At 41.1% G+C, this 22,972-nt stretch overlaps 1 protein-coding gene across 1 annotated transcript in view; it reads right to left on the bottom strand.

The window, feature by feature from the left end:
* Positions 1 to 6,123: 6,123 nt before the first annotated feature.
* The window catches only part of ift80 (intraflagellar transport 80 homolog (Chlamydomonas)), a 114,698-nt gene continuing 97,849 nt past the window's right edge, over positions 6,124 to 22,972 (bottom strand). The window contains exons 16-21 of the mRNA XM_061878111.1: positions 22,297 to 22,468; positions 14,365 to 14,454; positions 14,124 to 14,296; positions 13,928 to 14,051; positions 13,578 to 13,728; positions 6,124 to 6,728 (exon numbers count right to left, since the gene is read on the bottom strand). Coding sequence (XP_061734095.1) covers positions 13,618 to 13,728; positions 13,928 to 14,051; positions 14,124 to 14,296; positions 14,365 to 14,454; positions 22,297 to 22,468 — 670 coding nt within the window. The 3' untranslated portion in view covers positions 6,124 to 6,728; positions 13,578 to 13,617. The remainder of the gene's footprint in view (positions 6,729 to 13,577; positions 13,729 to 13,927; positions 14,052 to 14,123; positions 14,297 to 14,364; positions 14,455 to 22,296; positions 22,469 to 22,972) is intronic.

Below are 22,972 nucleotides of genomic sequence, written 5' to 3'. Positions count from 1 at the left end.
GCACACACAGTTGATTAAAAATAGAATTGCTTGTGAATTGAGAATTGATTCTAAGTCGAATCGTGCGATGCCCAACGATTCACGACAATGCTTTGTACTAAAACTAATTTATGGGAAATAAATCCTCAGTGATCATTTTCGAAGTGCAACAAAACAGAGAAACATAAATGTAAATACAGTCTTAAGTCGACTTTGACCAGTATTGGAATCCGGGGGCTCTGCCTTAGAAGACGAGCACTAATGCTGTGGGTCGTTATATTCCTGTCATCCACCACGCGGAAAGCAGCCGAGAATACATTTCCAGTAAAAATTCATGAGAAGTGCCCTGTCAGTCATTATTGACATTCACGCGAAACCTACACTGCAAAAAGTGAAATGTAAGTAAGATGAAATATCTCAAATAAGGCTGATATTTGCTTATTTTATGTCTGATAAGATCATTCTTCTCACTAAGCAGATTTTATGTTAGAGTCTTTTACTTGTTTTAAGTGTTTTGGTCCTAAATGATCTCAGTGAGATATTACAAATGTTACGACCTATATTGAGTAAAACATGCTTGAAAGTAGAATATCAAGTGTTGCACTGCAAAAAGTCAGTGTTCAAAAAGAAAACAAAAAATACAAAAATGAGGGGTATGTTATTTGAAATAAGCAAAATGATCTGCCAATAGAACAAGAACATTCGGCTGGTCAAGTCTTTCCAAAACAAGTAAAATTAAAGCTGCAAGCAGCATTGGTCGGGTCCGCTTTGGCTGCTGCCCCTGCAACTCACGCCCTGGTCTTAGTCAGACCTACATAGAGCTTTTTGTTTCATGTCTCTACGACATTCCTAACAAAAGTTACAAGTATTCTTGTCTGTGTTTTTTCCTAGGGGGCGCTAGAGCGCAATTTTGATTTTTGGGGTTTGTTTTTTTATTAGATGGCAATTTTCGCCAGTCCTGATGTTTGTGTAAAATTTGGTGAGTTTTGAAGCATGTTAAGGAGGTCAAATTACAGCTCGGCGTTTCTGGGTGTTGTTGATAAATGGCTTTCGCTATGCATAGTAGAGCTTTAACTTGCAGTTTGAAGCATTTTAAGGGGGTCAAATTACAGCTCAGAGGCAAAAATGACATATTTTAGGAAACTAAAATACCTTAAAATAATTATGTTCTCACTAATAAGTGCACTTTTCTTGGTAGATATGTTGAATTAGACTTAGACTTCCTTTTTATTTTCATTCAAATTAGAACTTTACAGTACAAATAAGAACCACATTTCGTTGCATCAGCTCTTGGTAGTGCGGGATAAAAACAAAAAAAGCAATAAGGTGCAGATATAAATAAATAGATTACTTTACAGATAAATACATTGCAAATTTTCACATGCGTCCATGTTTATGTTATATTGTCTTTTTTTATTCCAGCAAGTTAATCCATTTTAGGGGGGAGTTGAGGGGATAATTTAATTATGATGCGTTCAAGAGTCTTACGGCCTGATGTTTGTTTAAAGTTTGGTGAGTTTTGAAGCATGTTAAGGGGGTCAAATTACAGCTCGGTGTTTCTGGGTGTTGTTGATAAATGGCTTTCGCTTTGCATAGTAGAGCTTTAACTTGCACTTTGAAGCATTTAAAGGGGGTCAAATTACAGCTCAGAGGCAAAAATGACATATTTTAGAAAACTAAAATACCTTAAAATAATTATATTCTCACTAATAAGTGCACTTTTCTTGGTAGATATGTTGAACAATATTTTCAAAAGAAGTAAATTAGACTTAGACTTCCTTTTTATTGTCATTCAAATTTGAACTTTACAGTACAAATAAGAACCAAATTTCGTTGCATCAGCTCTTGGTAGTGGAGGATAAAAACAAAAAAAGCAATAAGGTGCAGATATAAATAAATAGATTACTTTACAGATGAATACATTGCAAATTTTCACATGCGTCCATGTTCATGTTATATTGTCTTTTTTTATTCCAGCGAGTTAATCCATTTTTGGGGGGAGTTGCGGGGATAATTTAATTATGATGCGTTCAAGAGTCTTACGGCCTGATGTTTGTTTAAAATTTGGTGAGTTTTGAAGCATGTTAAGGGGGTCAAATTACAGCTCGGCGTTTCTGGGTGTTGTTGATAAATGGCTTTCGCTTTGCATAGTAGAGCTTTAACTTGCACTTTGAAGCATTTTAATTGGGTCAAATTACAGCTCAGAGGCAAAAATGACATATTTTAGAAAACTAAAATACCTTAAAATAATTATATTCTCACTAATAAGTGCACTTTTCTTGGTAGATATGTTGAATTAGACTTAGACTTCCTTTTTATTGTCATTCAAATTTGAACTTTACAGTACAAATAAGAACCACATTTTGTTGCATCAGCTCTTGGTAGTGTGGGATAAAAACAAAAAAAGCAATAAGGTGCAGATATAAATAAATAGATTACTTTACAGATAAATACATTGCAAATTTTCACATGCGTCCATGTTTATGTTATATTGTCTTTTTTTATTCCAGCGAGTTAATCCATTTTTGGGGGGAGTTGAGGGGATAATTTAATTATGATGCGTTCAAGAGTCTTACGGCCTGAGGGAAGAAGCTGTTACAGAACCTGGAGGTTCTGCTTCAGAGGCTGTCGAACCTCTTCCTAGAGTCCAGCAGTGAAAACAGTCCTTGGTGGGGGTGGGAGGAGTCTTTGCAGATGCTAAGTTAAGTGCCATTATCCTGACATAATTATATGTGCTTGCCATCTGGATTTTTTATTTCATGCTTGAAGTAAGAAACGATTACTTTAAAAAAGTAGTTTTATACTTGTGAGTGTTGATGACACAGCTTTGCAACACTTGATATTTCATGTTTTACTCAATATAGTTCACAACATCTGTAATATCTTACTGAGATCCTTTAGGACCAAAACACTTAAAACAAGTAAAACACTAACATAAAATCTGCCTAATTTTGTTGTGATGCCCCGCTGGATGCATTAAACAATGTAACAAGGTTTTCCAAAAATAAATTCACTCTGTCATGAAGTTTGTTCTCCCGGGATGCAAACTGACTGTTTGACTGTAGGAACATATTTATTAACCTACTACAAAATAACAGGCAAAAAGTCTCTTAACAGTGGCATGAAATAAACAAGACTTACTGTGGCATGAAACAAATAACTAGGACATGGAATGAGCGGCATGAAACTGTGGCATGAAACAAATAACTAGGACATGGAACGAGCGGCATGAAACTGTGGCATGAAAGAAATAACTAGGACATGGAACGAGCGGCATGAAACTGTGGCATGAAACAAATAACTAGGACATGGAACGAGCGGCATGAAACTGTGGCATGAAACAAATAACTAGGACATGGAACGAGCGGCATGAAACTGTGGCATGAAACAAATAACTAGGACATGGAACGAGCGGCATGAAACTGTGGCATGAAAAGAGCAATGGCGCCAGGACGACCACACTGGCAAAGACAGACTTCGATAATAGTCTCTTGATTCCAGCAGGTGCGTGTCCCAACACCAGCGGCAGGTGCAACTAATGAGTCGCCATGGTAACCAAACAAAGAAGGGAGCGCAAACAGGAACTAGAAGAGTACAAAACTAACAAAAATATAATCCAGACCACAGATCATGACAAACTCAAGTTATGGGAAAAAAATATATTTTGTTATTGAAGTCACAAAGTGCATTATTTGAAGTGGGCGGGGTTGGGGGGGGTGTATATTGTAGCGTCCCGGAAGAGTTAGTGCTGCAAGGGGGACTGGGTATTTGTTGTGTTGGGTTTATGTTGTGTTACGGTGCGGATGTTCTCCCGAAATGTTTTTGTCATTCTTTTTGGGTGTAGTTTCACTATATGGCACGTTTATGACAGTGTTAAAGTTGTTTATACGGCCACCCTCAGTGTGACCTGTATGGCTGTTGACCAAGTATGCTTTGCATTCACTCGTGTGTGTGAAAAGACGTAGATTTTATGTGAATGGTAGTGCCTTTAAGGTTTATTGAAGCGCTGTACTTCTCCCGTACAGCCGCGTTTTAGTCATAAATTTTACTTTTTGAAACAGATTTCCAAACAGATACCAATAATTTCCGATATTACATTTTAAAGCATTTATCGGCCAATAATATAGGCAGCCCAATATTATCGGACATCTCTACTCACAAGTGTAAAACTACTTTCTTAAAGTAATAATTTCTTCTTTCAAGCATGTAAAAAAACAAAAACAAACATTACTTTGACACAATTGTGTCTCATAATTAAAACAGGTGACAGCCAAATGGACTTTGCTGTTTTATTTTCAATGAAACAATAGAAAATAGTAGGGCTGCGAATCTTTGGGTGTCCCACGATTCCATTCAAAATCGATTTTTTTTTGTCAATTCAACACGATTCTCGATACAAAATCGATTTTTTCCCCGATTTAAAAGGATTCTGTATTAGGATTTCAGCAGGATCTACCCCAGTCTGATGACATGCTAGCAAAGTAGTATATATATTTTTAAAAAGCATGTATAATAGATTATACTTGCTTTGATTTACTTTCCCGGTAAGGTTTATTCAGGTGTACTGGAGAGGAGGCTACGCCGGATAGTCGAACCTTGGATTCAGGAGGAACAGTGTGGTTTTCGTCCTGGTCGTGGAACTGTGGACCAGCTCTATACTCTCGGCAGGGTTCTTGAGGGTGCATGGGAGTTTGCCCAACCAGTCTACATGTGCTTTGTGGACTTGGAGAAGGCATTCGACCGTGTCCCTCGGGAAGTCCTGTGGGGGAATGCTCAGAGAGTATGGGGTATCGGACTGTCTTATTGTGGCGGTTCGCTCCCTGTATGATCAGTGTCAGAGCTTGGTCCGCATTGCCGGCAGTAAGTCGAACACATTTCCAGTGAGGGTTGGACTCCGCCAAGGCTGTCCTTTGTCATCCATTCCATTCTGTTCATAACTTTTATGGACAGAATTTCTAGGCGCAGTCAAGGCGTTGAGGGGTTCCGGTTTGGTCACCGCAAGATTAGGTCTCTGCTTGTTGCAGATGATGTGGTCCTGATGACTTCATCTGACCGGGATCTTCAGCTCTCGCTGGATCGGTTCGCAGCCGAGTGTGAAGCGACCGGAATGAGAATCAGCACCTCCAAGTCCGAGTCCATGGTTCTCGCCCGGAAAAGGGTCGAATGCCATCTCCGGGTTGGGGAGGAGACCCTGCCCCAAGTGGAGGAGTTCAAGTACCTAGGAGTCTTGTTCACGAGTGAGGGAAGAGTGGATCGTGAGATCGACAGGCGGATCGGTGCGGCGTCTTCAGTAATGCGGACGTTGTACCGATCCGTTGTGGTGAAGAAGGAGCTGAGCCGGAAGGCAAAGCTCTCAATTTACCGGTCGATCTACGTTCCCATCCTCACCTATGGTCATGAGCTTTGGGTCATGACCGAAAGGATAAGATCACGGGTACAAGCGGCCCAACCTCTCCCTTAGAGATAGGGTGAGAAGCTCTGCCATCCGGGAGGAACTCAAAGTAAACCCACTGCTCCTTCACATCGAGAGGAGCCAGATGAGGTGGTTCGGGCATCTGGTCAGGATGCCAACCGAACGCCTCCCTAGGGAGGTGTTTAGGGCACGTCCAACCGGTAGGAGGCCACGGGGAAGACCCAGGACACGTTGGGAAGACTATGTCTCCCGGCTGGCCTGGGAACGCCTCGGGATCCCCCGGGAAGAGCTAGACGAAGTGGCTGGGGAGAGGGAAGTCTGGGTTTCCCTGCTTAGGCTGTTGCCCCCGCGACCCGACCTCGGATAAGCGGAAGATGATGGATGGATGGATGTATAATAGTAAAGGAAAATGTTTTATCAACTGATTGCAATAATGTAAATTTGTTTTAACTATTAAACGAACCAAAAATATGACTTATTTTATCTTTGTGCATTGCATTCACTCGTGTGTTTGAAAGGCCGTAGATATTATGTGACTGGTAGTACTTTTAAGGTTTTTTGGCGCTCTGTACTTCTACCGACGTCCGTGTAGCACCGATAATTTCCAATATTACATTTTAAAGCATGTATCGGCCGATAAAATCGAAATGTCGATATTCTCGGACATCTCTAATATTAATGAAAATATTTTTCCCTCAAAAAGTCTACACACAAAACCTGCAAGTACAACATTATTTTGTTGTCTCTTTATTATTCTCACAACGCTGCAAATTGAGCTAAAGGTCCGTCACGTTTCCACTGAGCCTTAAAAGGGTCGTATTGCTTAATCGGAACGCACCTTGGTTATGAAATGGTTTTGGAAAGGCACACACCTGTCTGGGAAAGTCCCACCGGAGCAGAGAGTCCACCTTCATCCGTACATGCACGACATTCGGAACCACCAGGAATCCTCCAAGAACTTCCGGCTGTCTGAACTGAAAATAAGAAAGGAGAACCGTCCAGAAAGACAAGTCTGAAGCGATCCACCGAGCGACAATTCTTAGTAAAAAGGCACCAAACGGCCTGCATGAAGGCGATCAAAGACCTGCAAAGAAATGATCTGGACAAAGTCTGAACCTCAAGTCTTCATGTTTAGAGGAAACCAGATCAGCACTTGGCCAAAAAGCTTCGTTGCTGTGAAGCAGAGGTGGCAGCAGACTGCTGAGGGGAGGGATGGTCAGTGTCAGGAAGAGGGCTGTTAGTCAGGATAGACGGAAAGATGAATGCAGCCATGTCAGAGACCTCCTGGATGAAAAACTGCATATGATCCTGATCGGGGCGAGGGTTCAATGTCCAGCTGGAAGTACAGTAAACGCACACAAGAATGTGTCCCATTAGACAATTATGCATCAAAATAGTCCATTTAATTGCAGTTAAACATAACATTTGTGTAATTTGGGATCCCTGAAATTGTGAACACAATATTGCTTTGTTCCACACAAGATGTTTTGGGATTTAACCCGACTTGTGACATTTACTTGATAGTTTGATTGAGAAATGTATTGACATGTTAAAGAATTGAGTCCATGTTTATTGTTCATTGATTATTGAATGGATCCTCATTAGCTGACGCCAAAGCGAGTCTTCCTGCGGTCCATATAGGAGCATACAAAATAAAAATAGAAAGAATACATGCATTACCAAACTTTATACAAACCCCGTTTCCGTATGAGTTGGGAAATTGGTTTAGATGTAAATATAAACAGAATACAATGATTTGCAAATCCTTTTCAACCCATATTCAGTTGAATATGCTACAAAGACAACATATTTGATGTTCAAACTCATAAACAGTTTTTTTGTTTGCAAATAATCATTAACTTTAGAATTTGATGCCAGCAACACGTGACAAAGAAGTTGGGAAAGGTGGCAATAAATACTGATAAAGTTGAGGAATGCTCATCAAACACTTATTTGGAACATCCCGCAGGTGTGCAGGATAATTGGGAATAGGTGGGTGCCATGATTGGGTATAAAAACAGCTTCCCAAAAAATGCTCAGTCTTTCACAAGAAAGGATGGGGCGAGGTACACCCCTTTGTCCACAACTGCGTGAGCAAATAGTCAAACAGTTTAAGAACGTTTCTCAAAGTGCAATCGCAAGAAATTTCGGGATTTCAACATCTACGCTCCATAATATCATCAAAAGGTTCAGAGAATCTGGAGAAATCACTCCACGTAAGCGGCATGGCCGGAAACCAACATTGAATGACCGTGACCTTCCATCCCTCAGACGGCACTGTATCAAAAACCGACATCAATCTCTAAAGGATATCACCACATGGGCTCAGGAACACTTCAGAAAACCAGTGTCACTAAATACAGTTGGTCGCTACGTCTGTAAGTGCAAGTTAAAGCTCTACTATGCAAAGCGAAAGCCATTTATCAACAACATCCAGAAACGCCGCCGGCTTCTCTGGGCCCATCCATCCATCCATTTTCTACCGCTTATTCCCTTTTGGGGTTGCGGGGGGCCGCCACCTCATCGCAGGGCCAACACAGATAGACAGACAACACTCACACTCACATTCACACACTGGGGCCAATTTAGTGTTGCCAATCAACCTATCCCCAGGTGCATGTCTTTGGAAGTGGGAGGAAGCCGGAGAACCCGGAGCGAACCCACGCATTCACGGGGAGAACATGCAAACTCCACACAGAAAGATTCCGAGCCTGGGATCGAACCCAAGACTGCAGGACCTTCGTATTGTGAGGCAGACGCACTAACCCCTCTGCCACCGTGAAGCCCTTCTCTGGGCCCGAGATCATCTAAGATGGAGTGATGCAAAGTGGAAAAGTGTTTGGGTCTGACGAGTCCACATTTCAAATTGTTTTTGGAAATATTCGACATCGTGTCATTCGGACAAAAGGGGAAGCGAACCAACCAGACTGTCATCGACGCAAAGTTCAAAAGCCAGCATCTGTGATGGTATGGGGGTGCATTAGTGCCAAAGGTATGGGTAACTTACACATCTGTGAAGGCACCATTAATGCTGAAAGGTACATACAGGTTTTGGAACAACATATGCTGCCATCTAAGCGCCGTCTTTTTCATGGACGCCCCTGCTTATTTCAGCAAAACAATGCCAAGCCACATTCAGCACGTGTTACAACAGCGTGGCTTCGTAGTAAAAGAGTGCGGGTACTTTCCCTGGCCCGCCTGCAGTCCAGACCTGTCTCCTATCCAAAATATGTGGCGCATTTCCATTGGTATTTGTATGTACCATATTTTTTGGAGTATAAGTCGCAACGGCCGAAAATGCATATTAAAGATATATAAGTCGCACTGGAGTATAAGTCGCATTTTTGGGGGAAATTTATTTGATAAAATTAAACACCAAGAATGGACATTAGAAAGGCAATTTAAAATAAATAAAGAATAGTGAACAACAGGCTGAATAAGTGTAGGTTATATGAGGCATATATAACCAACTGCTATGTTAACCTAACATATTATGGTAAGAGTCATTCAAATAACTATAACATATAGAACATGCTATACCTTTACCAAACTATCTCTCACTCCTAATCCATAAATCCCATGAAATCTTATACGTCTAGTCTCTTACGTGAATGAGCTAAATAATATTATTTGATATTTTACGGCAGGGGTGTCCAAAGTGCGGCCCGGGGGCCATTTGCGGCCCGCAGGTAATTATTTAATGGCCCCACGGCACATTTTAACAATACGATTGAAACATTTTTAAAACCTAAAAAGTAAAATAAAAGAGCAAACGGGTGAAATGTAACAAGAAAATGTTGCAATGTATACTCTAATAACACAAAGCTGCCATGCAGACTGTTTCTTTCTTTAAAATATAATAATGAATCAAAATCAATGTCATTAAAAGTTATTGACCCATTCAAGGCTCCAATTACATCACGTTAAATTTTCCACTTTGACATATTTTTGGGGGGGAAAATGTTGCATATTTTGTGTTTGCCATATATAAAACTGAGCTGTTTTTTTTAAGAAGGGCCTAAAATGAACAAACAAAAAACATAAACAACAATAAAACTTATAATTGACGGATAGATCTGAAGTTGATCTCAAGATTACTGTGTTAAAATTAAACAATACAATTTTTTTCTAACACTTTAATGAGTAGGACCCTTTTGAATCCCCAATTATTTTAGTGTCATTTGCTTTTAAGTATCATTGCTCAAAAAATAATAATGAATTAAAATCAAAGGTGCTATGAGTTATTGACCGTTTTAATGCTCCAATTATTATATAATCTCAAATATTCTAGTTAAAAAAATTATTGGGTGAAAATATTGTATATTTTGTGATTTTTCCATAAAAAAACAGGTTTTGTTGTGACAAAAAGGGCATACAACTTAAATCTTTAAAATCATTATACTGACAGATAGACTTAATGTTGCTCTAGAGCAGGGGTAGGGAACCTATGGTTCTAGAGCCAGATGTGGCTCTTTTGATGACTGCATCTGGCTCTCAGATAAATCTTAGCTGACATTGCTTAACATGATAAATAATGAATAATTCCGCTGGTAATCACAGTGTTAAAAATAACGTTCAAATTATAAAAGATTCTCATGCATTTTAATCCAACCATCCATTTTCTACCGCACCTGTTCAAGAAGTCGCATCAATGGTAAGAAGTATTTTATTACTTATTGGTTAGCTTTAGAATAACTATGTTATTAAAAAGAATAAGAGACTTATTATACTCTAGAAATGTTGGTCTTACTTAAAAATGCACGCATTTAGTTGTATTCAGTGTTAAAAAAATATTATATGGCTCTCACGGAAATACATTTTGAAATATTTGGCTTTCATGGCTCTCTCAGCCAAAAAGGTTCCCAACCCCTGATCTAGAGATTTAAAACTTGAATAACAATAAAAAAAAAAAAAGACTGAATAATGACACATTTTTTATATTTTTTTGACCAAAACCCTATGGGGTTGCAGCGTTGGTCGGGTCCGCCTTTGGCTGCTGCCCCCGAGACCCACGGCCGGATAAGCGTTAGAAGACGCCTTGGAGCCACTATTTTGAGAATCTAATGCATTGTGAAAGTAATGCAGTTGTTGTATTGAAGTGAAAATATCAGACTTCCTGTTGATTTTTGCTAAAGTATGTTAATTATTAAAATGTAGGTCTAAGTGAGACCTACATAGTGTTTTTTGTTTCATGTCTGTCTGACAAGCAGTTTTGTCTGTGTTTTCTTCCTAGGAGCAGTTTGTCTGTGTTGTATTCCTAGGGGTGCGGTAGAGCGCAATTTTGAGTTTTGAGGTTAGGTTTTTTCATCAAATCGCAATTTTTGCCAGACCTGATGTGTGTGTCAAGTTTGGTGAGTTTAGAAGCATTTTAAGGGGGTCAAATAACAGCTCAAAGAGGCAAAAATTACATTTTTTAGGAGACTTTGCACAGGGGTTCTTTGAAGGCGCGTAAAATAAAAACCTGAGAACTTATCAAAACTCTGTTCTATACTTTTAATCAGAAGGGTTCAATCTCTCTCCTGTGCGAGTTTGAAGCCAAAACAACAAACGCGCTCAGAGGAGATAATGTTTGAAGAAAGGTGACCGGTTTTTACAAAACTTTTGTTTTGAAGGGGGGATTGCAAACTTCGTGTTGATTTTTGTTGGGCGTTGTCAATCTATGAAATGTAGGTCTAAGTGAGACCTACATAGAAGTTTTTGTTTCATGTCTCTCCGACATTCTTACCGGAAGTTACAAGCAATTTTGTCTGTGTTTTCTTCCTAGGAGCAGTTTTTTCAGTGTTTTATTCAAAAATAGCGCTAGAGCGCAATTTTGAGTTTTGGGGTTTGTTTTTTTCATTAGATCGCAATATTCGCCAGTCCTTATGTGCGCGCCAAGCTTGGTGACTTTTGAAGCATTTTAAAGGGGTGAAATTACAGCGCAAAGAGGCAAAAAATGGCATTTTTTGCGAACATTTTATTTTGAAGGGGTTTTTGCCAACTTCCTGTAGATTTTTGCTGAAAGAAGTGAGTGTATGAAAATTGGGTCTAAGTCAGACCTACGTAGGAGTTTTAGTTTCATGTTGCTATGACATTCCTAACAGAAGTTACATCCAGTTTTGTCTGTAATTTTTTCCTAGGGGACGCTAGAGCGCAATTTTCATTTTGGGGGATTGGTTGCTTAATATGTTGGGAAGGTTTGCTATACCGACGTGTGTGTCAAATTTGGTGAGTTTTGAAGCATGTTAAGGGGGTCAAATTACAGCGCGTAGGTGCGGAATAATAATAAAACACAGCAGTTTCAATAGGGTCCTTGGCCCATGGCATTGGACCCTAAAAAAAGACTGAATAATGACACAATTTTAATATTTTTTTGACCAAAACCCTTTGGGGTCCCTGGGATCAAGCCTGAGTGGAGGCCAAAATTTCTATTTTTTATACATATATTGTATTGTTTTAAAAAAAAAATATATCAAAATGTGAGTGAGTGAATTATATTTATATAGCGCTTTTCTCAAGTGACTCAAAGCGCTTTACATAGTGACACCCAATATCTAAGTTACGTTTAAACCAGTGTGGGTGGCACTGGGAGCAGGTGGGTAAAGTGTCTTGCCCAAGGACACAACGGCAGTAACTAGGATGGCACAAGTGGGAATCGAACCTGCAACCCTCAAGTTGCTGGCACGGCCACTCTACCAACCAAGCTATGCCGCCCAACTTGCTTTGATTTTTCAGTGTGCGGGCCTCAGTGGATAAAGTTTGGACACCCCTATTTTACGGTCATGTGTTGATAATTTCACACGTGGGGCGGTATAGCTCGGTTGGTAGAGTGGCCGTGCCAGCAACTTGAGGGTTCCAGGTTCGATCCCCGCTTCCGCCATCCTAGTCACTGCCGTTGTGTCCTTGGGCAAGACACTTTACGGTAATGTGTTGATAATTTCACACATGGGGCGGTATAGCTCGGTTGGTAGAGTGGCTGTGCCAGCAACTTGAGGGTTGCAGGTTCGGAAATTGGGTTAAAAAAATAGATGGTCTTTTTTCTGCAACATCAAGGTATATATTGACGCTTACATAGGTCTGGTGATAATGTTCCCCTTTAAAGCATTACATGGGAAATGCAAAATAACTTCAATCAGGACCTGGAGAGAGTGTCACACTGGGTCAATGATAATAAACTTGTTGTGAATATTGATGAATCTAAAACCATTATTTTTGGATCCAGGCATACGCTTGTTGATGACCCTCAGCTTCATATTTCATCCATCCATCCATCCATTTTCTACCGCTTATTCCCTTTCGGGGTCGCGGGGGGCACTGGCGCCTATCTCAGCTACAATCGGGCGGAAGGCGGGGTACACCCTGGACAAGTCGCCACCTCATCGCAGGGCCAACACAGATAGACAGACAACATTCACACACTAAGGCCAATTTAGTGTTGCCAATCAACCTATCCCCAGGTGCATGTCTTTGGAGGTGGGAGGAAGCCGGAGTACCCGGAGGGAACCCACGCATTCACGGTGGAGAACATGCAAACTCCACACAGAAAGATCCCGAGCCTGGATTTGAACCCAGGACTGCAGGACCTTCGTATTGTGAGGCAGACGCACTAACCCCTCTTCCACCGTGAAGGCCTCATATTTCAATGTCAGATATAAAAGTCAGTGTTCAAAAACAAGGGGGGAAAAAAATATAAAAATTAGGGGTGATATATTTGAACTAAGAAAAATGATCTGCCAAGAAAACAAGAACATTCAGCTTCTCAAGACTTTCCAAAACAAGTCAAATTAACTAACCTCAATGTACCAAAAAATTGCTTAAAATGAGTATATTCTCACTAATATACGGGCGGTATAGCTCGGTTGGTAGAGTGGCCGTGCCAGCAACTTGAGGGCTGCAGGTTCGATTCCCGCTTCTGCCATCCTAGTCACTGCCGTTGTGTCCTTGGGCAAGACACTTTACCCACCTGCTCCCAGTGCCACCCACACTGCTTTAAATGGAACTTAGGTCTTGGGTTTCACTATGTAAAGCGCTTTGAGTCACTAGAGAAAAGCGCTATATAAATATAATTCACTTCACTTCACATAAGTCGCTCCTGAGTATAAGTCGCACCGGCCGAACTATGAAAAAAACTGCGACTTATCGTCTGAAAAATACGTTAGAATATATTTGACTCATTTACCAAGCTTCCCGTCTAGGTGACACTGACCTCAAAGACCCCACGGGGACCCGCACGGGTCCTCCTGTCATTAGCGGCGCTGTGCCACACCACTCTTGACGGAGGCGTTGGCAGCCTTCTCTCTCTCCTTGGCCAACTCCATCTCTATCTTGGCCTGGATTTTATCCCAATCCACTTCAACCTGAGAGGAAGACAAAGAAAAGGTCTACATTTCCTGTGTGTGGAAGTGATTAAAGGCCAAGTGTTGGTGTCAGCCTGGATGTGTCACCGGTGGCTGAGAAGCTTGTAAACGGCAGGAAAGCGTTAGAACAAGTCTGCCAGTTAAACTGAGCGTAATTGCCGCGCCGATCAATGGACGCGAGGCCGCACATGGAGCCTACCCCTTTAGCGTACTGCAGGAACCTCTTATTGGTCTCCTTCCGGCCAAAAGTCTGCAGGAACTTCTCCCTGTAGGCCAGCACCGTGTCCACGTGTGTCTTGTGCTTGACTGCCAGCTCCAGAGCCCTGGGACATGCAGACAGGCACAGACATGTGGGGTACAAGGTGGCGACGCAGGAAGTGCCAGCTCATCCTTACCTCTGCCAGTTGAAGAGGTCGATGTTGACTTGGATGGCCTGGTAGACCAGTCCAGCTTGCAGCAGGGTGGACTCCGCCTCCTGGACTTGTCCACTGAAGAGCAGCAGGTGGGCCAAGGACGACTCCTTGGACGGCTGCTGCTTGATGAAGTTGATGTAATGCACTCGTGGCAACTAGGAGGGAGGAGGAGACCAGCAGATTAGCATCCTCACGCTGCTCACTTGGAGAAGCTCTCTCCGACCTCTCTGATGGCGGCGTAGGCCATTTCCGCCGTGGTCAGCTCTCTGTTGGCTATCGCCATGGCAGCCAGACACGCCCACAGAGAGTCTTTCTGCAGGAAACCACAAAAGTAGACTTTGGAGCGGTGACTCACTAACTGTCAGTAATTACAGCAATCGCAGTATGACAAGAACACAATCTTTGTTAGAATAATAATTATAATAGAGATGTCCGATAATATCGGACTGACGATATTATCGGCCGATAAATGATTTAAAATGTATATCGGAAATGATGTGGTGTTCTTGGGATGCAACTCAGTATTCTTCTTCCTCCAAACACGACGAGTTGAGTTGATACCAAAATGGATACATGGATGATACAGCAGAGGATTGGGAGAATGTCATGTGGTCAGATGGAACCAAAATAGAACTTTTTGGTATCAACTCAACTGGTCGTGTTTGGAGGAAGAAGAATACTGAGTTGCATCCCAAGAACACCACACCTACTGTGAAGCATGGGGGTGGAAACATCGTGCTTTGGGGCTGTTTTTCTGATAAGGGGACAGGACAATTGATCCGTGTTAAGGAAAGAATGAATGGGGCCATGTATCGTGAGATTTTCAGCCAAAACCTCCTTCCATCAGTGAGAGCTTTGAATGCTTGACCAAATACTTATTTTCCACCATAATTTACAAATAATATATTTAAAATTCCTAAAATGTGAATTCCTGGATTTTTTTTTCCACATTCTGTCTCTCACAGCTGAAGTGTACCTATGATGAAAATTACAGACCTCTGTCATCATTTTAAGTGGGAGAACTTGCACAATCAGTGGCTGACTAAATACTTTTTTGCCCCACTGTATTTACATCTAACACAATTTCCCAACTCATATGTGAAGTGAATTGAAGTGAATTATATTTATATAGCGCTTTTCTCAAGTGACTCAAAGCGCTTTACATAGTGACACCCAATATCTAAGTTACATTTAAACCAGTGTGGGTGGCACTGGGAGCAGGTGGGTAAAGTGTCTTGCCCAAGGACACAACGGCAGTAACTAGGATGGCACAAGCGGGAATCGAACCTACAACCCTCAAGTTGCTGGCACGGCCACTCTACCAACTGAGCTATGGAAACGGGGTTTGTATTTTGGAAAACCTTATTACATTATTTAATGCATCCAGCGGGGCATCACAACAAAATGAGGCATAATAATGTGTTCATTCCACCACTGTTGATATCGGAATTGGTAATTAAGAGTTGGACAATATCGGAATATTGGCAAAAAATCCATTATCGGACATCTCTACTAAAAACCACTGCAGAAAAAAACAAAAGTGTCATTACGGTCGCACAAGTCAAACTAATCATCGAGGAGATTGTGTACCGTTTTCCTGCGTGCGCTTTCCTGGAAACACACGTCAACCTTGAAGGTGAGCTCTCGCCAACAAATGTGATTCCGGGAAAACGCCGCAAAACTCTTACCAGAAGTCAAGCGGGCGAGGTTCAAGGAAAAGGCTTTTAAAAAAGAAGATCTCTCGCTACTCAACCTTTATATCTCCAAGGTTGTCGTTATTGCGTCACTGCCTTAGAGAATAGTCTGGTGCTGTGGAGAGTCCACAGCATACTTGCCTAACCTTCCCGGATTTTCCCGGGAGACTCCCGAAATTCAGCGCCTCTCTCGAAAACCTCCCGGAATGAATTTTCTCCGGAAAATCTCCCGAAATCCACGCCCCCTCCAGCTCCATGCGGACATGAGTGGGGACAGCCTGTTTTCACGTCCGCTTTTCCCACTATATAAACAGCTTGCCTGCCCAATCACGTTACAGCATCTACGGATTTTAACAAAAAACGGCACACACAAGGAGACGAAGCAGAAGAACGAGTAAGTTACAGCCATGGCGACGCCATCTGTAATACAGTGATTCTATGTCGTCTGTTGCCATCTCCTGGTGAATGTTGGCTATAGCGTTATGGCCGGGGTTGCTTTTTGATGGGCCTACGATTTACGTGGTGTTGTGCACCTGACGGCAAGTGACTCTCGCCAGTACGCAAATAGCAGAACAAAGGTTAATTAAATAGTGAAAGGTAAGTGTTGTTGTTGTGTTTTTTTTAGTAACCAGCAAGCACAGTACAGTTAGTAGAAAAACTGTGTATTTATTACTGTGTATTTGATAGGTGCCGTCTGAAATTCAACTATTTATTTCATTTATATATATAATAAAATAAATATACTGTATATAGCTAGAATTCACTTAAAGTCAAGTATTTCATACATATACATATATATATATATGTATATATATATATGTATATGAAATACTCGATTTGGTGAATTGTAGATGTAAATATACTCCTCCCCTCTTAACCACACCCCTGACCACGCCTCCGCCCCACCCACGACCACGCCCCCCACCCCGACCTCCTGAAATCGGAGGTCTCAAGGTTGGCAAGTATGCTCCACAGGTGCATTTAGGGGTGTGTGGCTTTACCAGTTCGCTGTAGAGGGGGTTACATTTGGCAAACGGTGTCATTATTGCCATAAACCTGTCTGCTACCTTCTCATCTCAAACAGGCACTTTGGCGTACGCACACATGACATAGACACACTTTACAAATGGGCTTTTAAAGGGGAACTGCACTCATATCAGAACTTTTTCTGTCGTTTACAATCTTTGAGAGACAAGAAAACATTTTTTTTTTTTTTTATGCATTTTAACTAAATGTAAATAAAAGTGTTCTTACAAAAGAGTCAATCGGAGGTCTTCTATTCCGCCCACCAAGTCCTCGAAATCAGTGTTTTTCAACCACTGCTAGTGTGCTGCCAGATATTGTCTGGTGCTGTGTGTTTCAACCTTTGTTGAGCCAAGGCACATTTTTTGCGTTCACAAAATGTGGAGGCACACCACCAGCAGAAATCATAAAAAAACGAAACTCAGTTGACAGTAAAAAGTTGTCGTTGCAATTGTTGGCTATGACTTTAAAGCAGGGGTGCCCACACATTTTCTGCAGGCGAGCTACTTTTCAATTGACCAACTCGAGGGGATCTACCTCATTTATATATATCATTTATATTTCTTTATTTATGAAAGAGACATTTTTGTAAACAAGTTAAATGTGTTTAATGATAATACAAGCATGTGTAACACATATAGATGTCTTTCTTTCACAAAGACAAGAATATAAGTTGGTGTATTACCTGATTCTGATGACTTGCATTGATTGGAATCAGACAGTAATGATGATAACGCCCACAGTTTCAAATGGAGGAGAAAAAAAGTTCTCCTTTCTGTACAATACCACATGAAAGTGGTTGGTTTTTGGCATCTAATTCATCCAGCTTCCATATACTTTACAAGAAAAACATTGGTGGCAAATTCCGTAGCTTGCTTGATTGACATCCACGGCACCCGAGGGTCTTGTGAGATGACGCTGGCTGCTGCCAGTTTATTATTATGAAAAAATGACAGAGAGGAAGGCGAGAAACACTTTTTATTTCAACAGACTTTTGCGCCGTCCCTTCCGTCAAAACTCTAAAGGCCGACTGCACATTTCCTATCTTCACAATAAAAGCCCTGCTTCATGCTGCCTGCGCTAACAAAATAAGAGTCTCGGAAAGCTGGCGTGCACAAGTGATGTGCACGCCAGCTTTCTGAGGGATCGCTTGTGCACGCCAGTTTTCCGAGACTCTGTATTTAGTTAGCGCAGGCAGCATGAAGCAGGGCTTTTATTGTGAAGAAAGGAAATGTGCAGTCGGCCTTTAGAGTTTTGACGGAAGGTACGGCGCGAGAGTCTGTTGAAATAAAAAGTGTTTCTCGCCTTCCTCTCAGTCATATTTTCATAATAATGATCTTGCAGCAGCCAGCGTCATCTCACAAGACCCTCCGGTACCGTGAATGTCATTTAAGTGACGTCTTGGTGAAGATTGAAGATCACTAATTTTTAGGTCTATTTTTTTAAAAGCCTGGCTGGAGATCGACTGACACACCCCCCGCGGTCGACTGGTAGCTCGCAATCGACGTAATGGGCACCCCTGCTTTAAAGTATAACCAAGCATGCATGACTATAGCTCTTGTCTCAAAGTAGGTGTACTGTCACCACCTGTCACATCACACCCTGACTTATTTGGACTTTTTTGCTGTTTAGATCTTGTCTTGCGCTCCTATTTGGTGGCTTGCTGTCGTCCAGCATTTTGTTTTTGTTTACTTTGTAGCCAGTTCAGTTTTAGTTTTGTTCTGCATAGCCTTCCCTAAGCTTCAATGCCTTTTCTTAGGGGCACTCACCTTTTGTTTATTTTTGGCTTAGGCATTAGACACCTTTTTAAGGTTTACGAATGATAGGCATTTAAAAAAAAAAGTATACCGTATTTTTTGGAGTATAAGTCGCACCTGCCGAAAATGCATAATAAAGAAGGAAAAAAACAGATATAAGTCGGAAATTTGGGGGAAATGTATTTGATAAAACCCAACACCAAAAATAGACATTTAAAAGGGAATTCAAAATGAATAAAGAATAGTGAACAACAGGCTGAATAAGTGTAGGTTATATGAGGCATAAATAACCAACTGCTATGTTAACCTAACATATTATGGTAAGAGTCATTCAAATAACTATAACATATAGAACATGATATACCTTTACCAAACTATCTCTCACTCCTAATCCGTAAATCCCATGAAATCTTATACGTCTAGTCTCTTACATGAATGTGCTAAATAATATTATTTGATATTTTACGGTAAAGTGTTAATAATTTCACACATAAGTCGCTCCTGAGTATAAGTCGCACCCCCGGCCAAACTATGAAAAAAACTGCGACTTATAGTCTGAAAAAAAAGGTAGTGCCCCCTTAAAGAGCCTCAATTACATAAAATTAACATTTTCTGTGTTAAAGTAAAGTTTAAGTTAAAGTACCAATGATTGTCAAACACATAATAGATGTGGCGAAATCATTCTCTGCATTTGACCCATCACCCTTGAGCACCCCCTGGGAGGTGAGGGGAGCAGTGAGCAGCAGCGGTGCCGCGCCCGGGAATCATTTATGGTGATTGAACCCCCAATTCCAACCCTTAATGCTGAGTGCCAAGCAGGGAGGTAATGGCTCCCATTTTTATAGTCTTTGGTATGACTCGGCCGGGATTTGAACTTACGACCTACCCATCTCAGGGCGGACACTCTAACCACTAGGCCACTGAGTAGGTTCCCAAAAAATAGTCCCAAAAGAGACTCTTTATGAGTAGCAAACATGGCAACATTTTAAATCTCCCTCACTTCTTTGAAAAAAGAAATCAAATGAAATTAACTTTCATCACTTTATAATCTTTTAAAGAAGGCCTCGCCGGGTCCACTGCTCGTTTGCTCCACTTTTGTGGGAAGGACTACCTGATGGACTTGATACTGCCTTAGAGCCACTGTGAGATTATATTAGATTAGCCCAAGTAAGTATATCATGTTCTGCTTCTCCAGCAAATAGGAACTCTATGTTCCTATGCTAGTGTTACCAATGTTTGAGTCCTGCCTTAATCTGGAATATTATGTTGTTGTAAAAGATATATGACAACTATTACATTGGTGCAAAGTAGGGTTGTCCCGATACCAATGTTTGTTTATGTATTGCCATTATTTTCGATACTTTTCTACATAAAGGGGATCACAAAAAATGGCATTAATGTATTTATTCAAACAAAAAATCTAATGGTAAATTCAACATTAAACACTCTCACACTATTATGTTAGATCCACTATGGACTGGACTCTCACACTATTAACCTGATCCACTATGTACTGGACTCTCACTATTATGTTAGATCCACTATGGACTGGACTCTCACACTATTATGTTAGATCCACTATGGACTGGACTCTCACAATATTATGTTAGATCCACTATGTACTGGACTCTCACTATTATGTTAGATCCACTATGGACTGGACTCTCACACTATTATGTTAGATCCACTATGGACTGGACTCACACTATTATGTTAGATCCACTATGGACTGGACTCTCACAATATTATGTTAGATCCACTATGGACTGGACTCTCACACTATTAAACTGATCCACTATGTACTGGACTCTCACTATTATGTTAAATCCACTATTGACTGGACTCTCACAATATTATGTTAGATCCACTATGGACTGGACTCTCACACTATTAACCTGATCCACTATGTACTGGACTCTCACTATTATGTTAGATCCACTATGGACTGGACTCTCAAAATTTTATGTTAGATCCACTATGGACTGGACTCTCAAACTATTAACCTGATCCACTATGTACTGGACTCTCACTATTATGTTAGATCCACTATGGACTGGACTCTCACAATATTATGTTAGATCCACTATGGACTGGACTCTCACAATATTATGTTAGATCCACTATGTACTGGACTCTCACTATTATGTTAGATCCACTATGGACTGGACTCTCACACTATTATGTTAGATCCACTATGGACTGGACTCACACTATTATGTTAGATCCACTATGGACTGGACTCTCACAATATTATGTTAGATCCACTATGGACTGGACTCTCACACTATTAAACTGATCCACTATGTACTGGACTCTCACTATTATGTTAGATCCACTATGGACTGGACTCTCACAATATTATGTTAGATCCACTATGGACTGGACTCTCACACTATTAACCTGATCCACTATGTACTGGACTCTCACTATTATGTTAGATCCACTATGGACTGGACTCTCACAATATTATGTTAGATCCACTATGGACTGGACTCTCACACTATTAACCTGATCCACTATGTACTGGACTCTCACTATTATGTTAGATTCACTATGGACTGGACTCTCACAATATTATGTTAGATCCACTATGGACTGGATTCTCACTATTATGTTAGATCCACTATGGACTTAACTCTCACACTATTATGTTATATCCACTATAGACTGGACTCTCACACTATTAACCTGATCCACTATGTACTGGACTCTCACTATTATGTTAGATCCACTATGGACTGGACTCTCAAAATTTTATGTTAGATCCACTATGGACTGGACTCTCACACTATTAACCTGATCCACTATGTACTGGACTCTCACTATTATGTTAGATCCACTATGGACTGGACTCTCACAATATTATGTTAGATCCACTATGGACTGGACTCTCACAATATTATGTTAGATCCACTATGTACTGGACTCTCACTATTATGTTAGATCCACTATGGACTGGACTCTCACACTATTATGTTAGATCCACTATGGACTGGACTCACACTATTATGTTAGATCCACTATGGACTGGACTCTCACAATATTATGTTAGATCCACTATGGACTGGACTCTCACACTATTAAACTGATCCACTATGTACTGGACTCTCACTATTATGTTAGATCCACTATGGACTGGACTCTCACAATATTATGTTAGATCCACTATGGACTGGACTCTCACACTATTAACCTGATCCACTATGTACTGGACTCTCACTATTATGTTAGATTCACTATGGACTGGACTCTCACAATATTATGTTAGATCCACTATGGACTGGATTCTCACTATTATGTTAGATCCACTATGGACTTAACTCTCACACTATTATGTTATATCCACTATAGACTGGACTCTCACACTATTATGTTAGATCCACTATGGACTGGACTCTCATTATTATGTTAGATCCACTATGGACTGGACTCTCTCACTATTATGTTAGACCCACTATGGACTGGACTCTCACTATTATGTTAGATCCACTATGGACTGGACTCTCACACTATTATGTTAGACCCACACGACGTCCATTGAATCCGGTCTCCCCTAGAGTCCTGATGTGGGACCTGAGCCCAGGATGTGGTTGTGGCTTGTGCAGCCCTTTGAGACACTTGTGACTTAGCGCTATATAAACAAACATTGATTAAAATAGACTTGGCACACGGCCATCTTACCTTGGCAAAGCGACACAGGCGCAGTGCGTCCTCCCAGCGTGCTGAGCTGCTGAACTCGTGGAGGAAGACGGCGTACGGCGGCACGCTGGTGTAGAGCAAGGACCCGTCTCTTTGGCGCAACCTCACCTTGGTGTCCACGTAGCTCAGGATGTGTGGCGTGTGGCTGAACTCACTGGGGCGGCGACGGACAGCGTGTCAAAATTCAAAGGAACACAAATCGTAATGATGAGAAAATTCATTAGGCCAACTACAAAAAAACGGAAATTTTTTCTCAAATTAAAACAAGCTAAATATATACGATATTTTCCGGACCATACATTTTATGAGTTTGAACATCAAATATGTTGTCTTTGTAGCATATTCAACTAAATATGGGTTGAAAATGATTTGCAAATCATTGTTTTCTGTTTATATTTACATCTAACACAATTTCCCAACTCATATGTCTCAAAGGGCTGCACAAGCCACAACGACATCCTCGGTTCAGAGCCCACAAAAGGGCAAGGAAAGATTCACAACCCAGTGGGATGTCAATGTGAATGACTATGAGAAACCTTGGAGAGGACCACAGATGTGGGTGACCCGTCCCTCCTCCCCCTAAGGGAGACTGGATTCAATGGATGTCGAGTGGGTCTAGCATAATATTGTGAGAGTCCAGTCCATAGTGGATCTAACA

The sequence above is a fragment of the Nerophis ophidion genome, linkage group LG18 (genome assembly GCF_033978795.1).
Source record: "Nerophis ophidion isolate RoL-2023_Sa linkage group LG18, RoL_Noph_v1.0, whole genome shotgun sequence".
Classification (NCBI taxonomy): Eukaryota; Metazoa; Chordata; class Actinopteri; order Syngnathiformes; family Syngnathidae; genus Nerophis; species Nerophis ophidion.
This window is presented reverse-complemented; position numbering and strand designations above follow the sequence as displayed.